Genomic DNA, 4,060 nt, shown 5'->3' on the forward strand with positions numbered 1-4,060 from the left:
GGGGGGTCAGGGTTTTGGAGGACTAATAAATGTGGCCAGATTCCTAGAAAGAAGAGCTGCACCATCCAAAGTGGGATGGATGCCGTCTCTCCGAATCAGACCAGGCTTTCCCCAAAAGGATTGTTTTCATAATTTTATTTCTGAACATCTGAAAAGAGAAAAAGTAAATACATTTTCTGCCCAAAGACCCTTGATTTCCAGGCAAACAGTTAATTTTAATGCATCGAGTATAAAGACACCTCCTCCTACTGCTTCTTCTCAACCCTTCCTCTCCCTCAGATCTCTTCAACAGCCACTCTCTGACATCACCCCTCCCCCTCTCTCAGCTACAGGATCTGGTTTCCACTCGACTGGGTTTTGCCGTTGCATCAGAGAAGGAGAAGAGGCAGGAAGAATAGGCAGGGACAGAAGAACAGGTGAACAGAGGTGAAGTAGCGACCATCTAACTGAGCAGATTAGTGGTCTTCAAGCAGGCGGATAGTGCTGGATGTGAGCTGATGTTCTTAGGAGGAACAGATGGAATCTGAAGAGAATCTGCTCAATGTTTTTCTGCAGCTGCTGCTGATCGGCTCTCACTTCATTCTGGTAACAAAAATCCTGCTTTAAGATTGAATGTGGTACAAGGCTTTGTTCCCCTTTGATTAACTGACTCTGTTCCTCATATCTTCTCTTTATGCTCTTTTTTTATTCCACTATGTTGTTCAGGTTTGTAGATCCTGCTTGTCAAATATAGTTTTAAGAGAAAATAAACAAAACATTTGAAAATCAGATCAGATTATCTCCAACTTTATTACAGAGAAAAAAATTACATATTTTAACAAATGTTTTCAGGTCAGGTCCGAATAAGGGTTCCTCAAACAATATGTTTACTTAAACTGTGTAGGAGTTGTTAACATATTAAAATGAATATTGACCAAATTAGTCTGATGAAAACATAGTCCACCAAAGTTAAGTTGATTAAACTTGGGTCCACATCCATGAATAAAGGAACAAAACAGTTTAAAGGTTAGACATAATACATTTGATCTTCCAGAGTCTAAAAGAAAATCTGATAATTTGATGCTTAAACTAAAAGTCTAATGTTGTCTGGGGAAGAAACAGAACAGAGAAACAGAAAATGAAGCAGTTGGACTAGAATGCATAAAATCTCCAGTTTCTAATTTTAGAAACAGAAACTAAGCAATTCCTTCTCGCAGGGCAAGTTTAACACATCTCTAACACTTTTATGTTTTGTCAGTTTCACACATTTTATGATCAATCCATCCTCCTGGTTTCTGTTGTTTGTCTTTTTTCCTCAGCTGAGAAACCAGAGATACAGAACAGGAAAGGAATGAAAAGTCAAATGTTCACAGATGTTCTGTCTTTAGGTCAGAAGCTAGGAAAGTTACTACAGGTTTGTTCTTTATGTTGTTAATTTAAAACATTAACAAACTAAGGAGGAATGCAGCCTCAGCTCACTGAAACTGCGTTCCTTCTTTGTTTGGGTTAGAGTGTTTAGCAGGAGGCTCTGCAGCCGTTTCATCTAACAGCAGCTTCCTCTTTCATTAGTTGCTCTGTAGATTATCTTGGTCCTCTAGATATTTAGAAGAGGAGATGAAACCATCTCTTCAGTTTATTTCACTTTGCCTGCATTCAGTTCACAACAGATGTTATCTCAAGGCTTTTGACAGAGACAATAAAGTCAGATTCCAAAATATTTAAAAACAATCCACTGGACTTTGTTTCCAACTTTGAAGACGTTTGGCTTCCCATCCAGGATATTGATTTTCACTCTAAACATTCCCCCCTGTCTGTTCTTGACCTGTCTCATTTTTATCCAAGTCTCCAGGAACAACTTTCTGTGGAGATGTGGACTCCATCTAACAATGCATAAAAGACAAATGTCTTAGATATTTAAAATGTAGGTTTTCTGATTTGATTCAAAGTTTCTAGACTATTTCCTTTATTATTATATTTGTTGATGAACATGTTAAAAAATGTCTTCCTTTTAATTGTAAAACTGTTTAGTTTAATTCTAGATTTTGATCACAGTAAAGGAAATTGGTAACGGTACAGAGTGAGCTCAGTTATCATGAATCCAAAGTCAGACATTTTCCTACTGCCATTCTTCATTTTCCTCCAGGTGGGCCCTTCACCCCCTGAGGAGGGCTGGCAGGTGTACAGCTCAGCTCAGGACACTGAAGGTAGATGCGTTTGCACAGTTGTGGCTCCACAACAAACTGTTTGCTCCAGGGATGCTCGAACCAAGCAACTCCGACAATTACTTGAGAAGGTAAAATACTCCTCATGACAAATGATTAAATATATGAATACATCAATATAAAGTTTTCTGTTTTTTTTTTTTTTTTTAAGTACTGAGAATGATTAAGGTTCTTGTGAAATGATTTTATGCTATCCAGGTTCAGAACATGAGTCAGTCTATTGAGGTTCTGGACCAGCGGACCCAGAGAGACATGCAGTTTGTTGAGAGGATGGAGGTTCAGCTGAAAAGTCTTGAAAATAAATTCAAACAAGTTGAGGAGGGACACGAGAGCAACATTGCCAGACAATACAAGGTAATGACACGTCATCATGACACTGACTGATCAATGAAGTAGTTTGAACTCTAAAACAGCGAACCTGCCGTGGTTAATCGATTGAGTCCTTTATCCCAGGGTTTGGTTTCCAGTACAGATTTATACATGCAGACAGTTCACTGGGCATTATCATGTAGACCTTCACTCTGCTGCAGCCAAATATCTGGTTTACCAGGCCTAGACTGAGTTTGATGACCTCCTGAAATAAGTCAGTGATCTGGATGGGCCATAATGATGAAGGGATATCTCAGCCCTCTTGAGCAGTGGGGGCAGACTCAGCCTTGTAGATCAGACTCCTTATAAACCGAAACCTTCTCTTCCATATCTGGCAGTTGAAAGGTTCCTGCAAGCCCCAATAAGATATCATATTCCAAGGAAATGGACCTTGCATTGTCACTATGAAGTAACTGATCATTAGCCACACATTCACACACAACCTCACTGGGTGACAGTCATAGAGACCATCAGCCTCTTTCATAGGCTCAAATTAAAAAAGCTGGTGTCACAGTTTTAGTGACATTGTGCCCACATGCATTAACCACTCTGAGGTGACTGAAATGGCTCAGATTTAGGATTTTCACAGAAGCTCTGAAAGAAAAGCATAGTGACAGTGAAGTAATGGTTCTAAATAGACTAACCAACTTGATGATTGCCTATGATACAAGTCTAGATTTGAACAAGAAGGAGTGGAGCTACCAACCAGAGTCCTGAGTTTCTATGGAGGATCTGATGGGAATTTCTTTGAGCCTAGAGGCCTGAACCAAGAAGCAGGATTACAGGTTTAGCCAGATAGCTTCATTCTATTCACCATTGTAAGGTCGCTTTCGGAATGAGAATATCCTAAAGATCAGAGGATCAGTTTATACATCCATATCAAGTTCAGTACCAAAGTTGTCTCCAACTGGAATTGATCTTGACCAAATGTCCCAATTCAGCCACATAAACTATAAAAGCTTAGAGGAAATCATTCAGCAGGTAAGTTCCTCCTCCTGCTGCCTTGATGTTCTACCCACAGCTTTCTTTAAGAAAGTTTGGCCTGTCATAGCGTCTGATTTGACTCAGATAATAAACACGTCCCTTCTGTCAGGTGTTTTCCCTGAAAACAGCAAATATTAAACCACTGCTGAAAAAGAACAATTTAGACAAACTACTGCTCCAGAACTACAGGCCCATATCAAACCTTTATCAGTAAGATTATTGAAAAAGCTGTGTTTCAACAATTAAACACTTTCTTAGATATGACCAGCCGCTTTGACGTGTTCCAGTCAGGTTTCCGTGCTCACCACAGTACAGAGACCGCCCTTATCAAGGTGTTTAATGACATCCGTATAAATACAGACTGCGGAAGAACCACAGTGCTGGTACTATTGGACCTCAGTGCAGCATTCGATACTGTCGATCCCTCCATCCTGTTAGAACGCCTGGAAAACTGGGTCGGCCTCTCTGGTACAGCTCCCAACTGGTTTAAATCCTCCTTAAAGGAC

General features: G+C 40.0%; 1 protein-coding gene across 1 annotated transcript in view; it reads left to right on the top strand.

Moving 5' to 3' along the window:
• The first annotated feature begins 336 nt into the window (after nucleotides 1-336).
• Nucleotides 337-4,060, top strand: part of LOC107101380 (noelin-like) — a 26,081-nt gene continuing 22,357 nt past the window's right edge. The window contains exons 1-3 of the mRNA XM_015400270.1: nucleotides 337-585; nucleotides 2,123-2,272; nucleotides 2,400-2,555. Coding sequence (XP_015255756.1) covers nucleotides 517-585; nucleotides 2,123-2,272; nucleotides 2,400-2,555 — 375 coding nt within the window. The 5' untranslated portion in view covers nucleotides 337-516. The remainder of the gene's footprint in view (nucleotides 586-2,122; nucleotides 2,273-2,399; nucleotides 2,556-4,060) is intronic.

The sequence above is a fragment of the Cyprinodon variegatus genome, unplaced genomic scaffold (genome assembly GCF_000732505.1).
Source record: "Cyprinodon variegatus isolate N-32 unplaced genomic scaffold, C_variegatus-1.0 Scaffold1089, whole genome shotgun sequence".
Classification (NCBI taxonomy): Eukaryota; Metazoa; Chordata; class Actinopteri; order Cyprinodontiformes; family Cyprinodontidae; genus Cyprinodon; species Cyprinodon variegatus.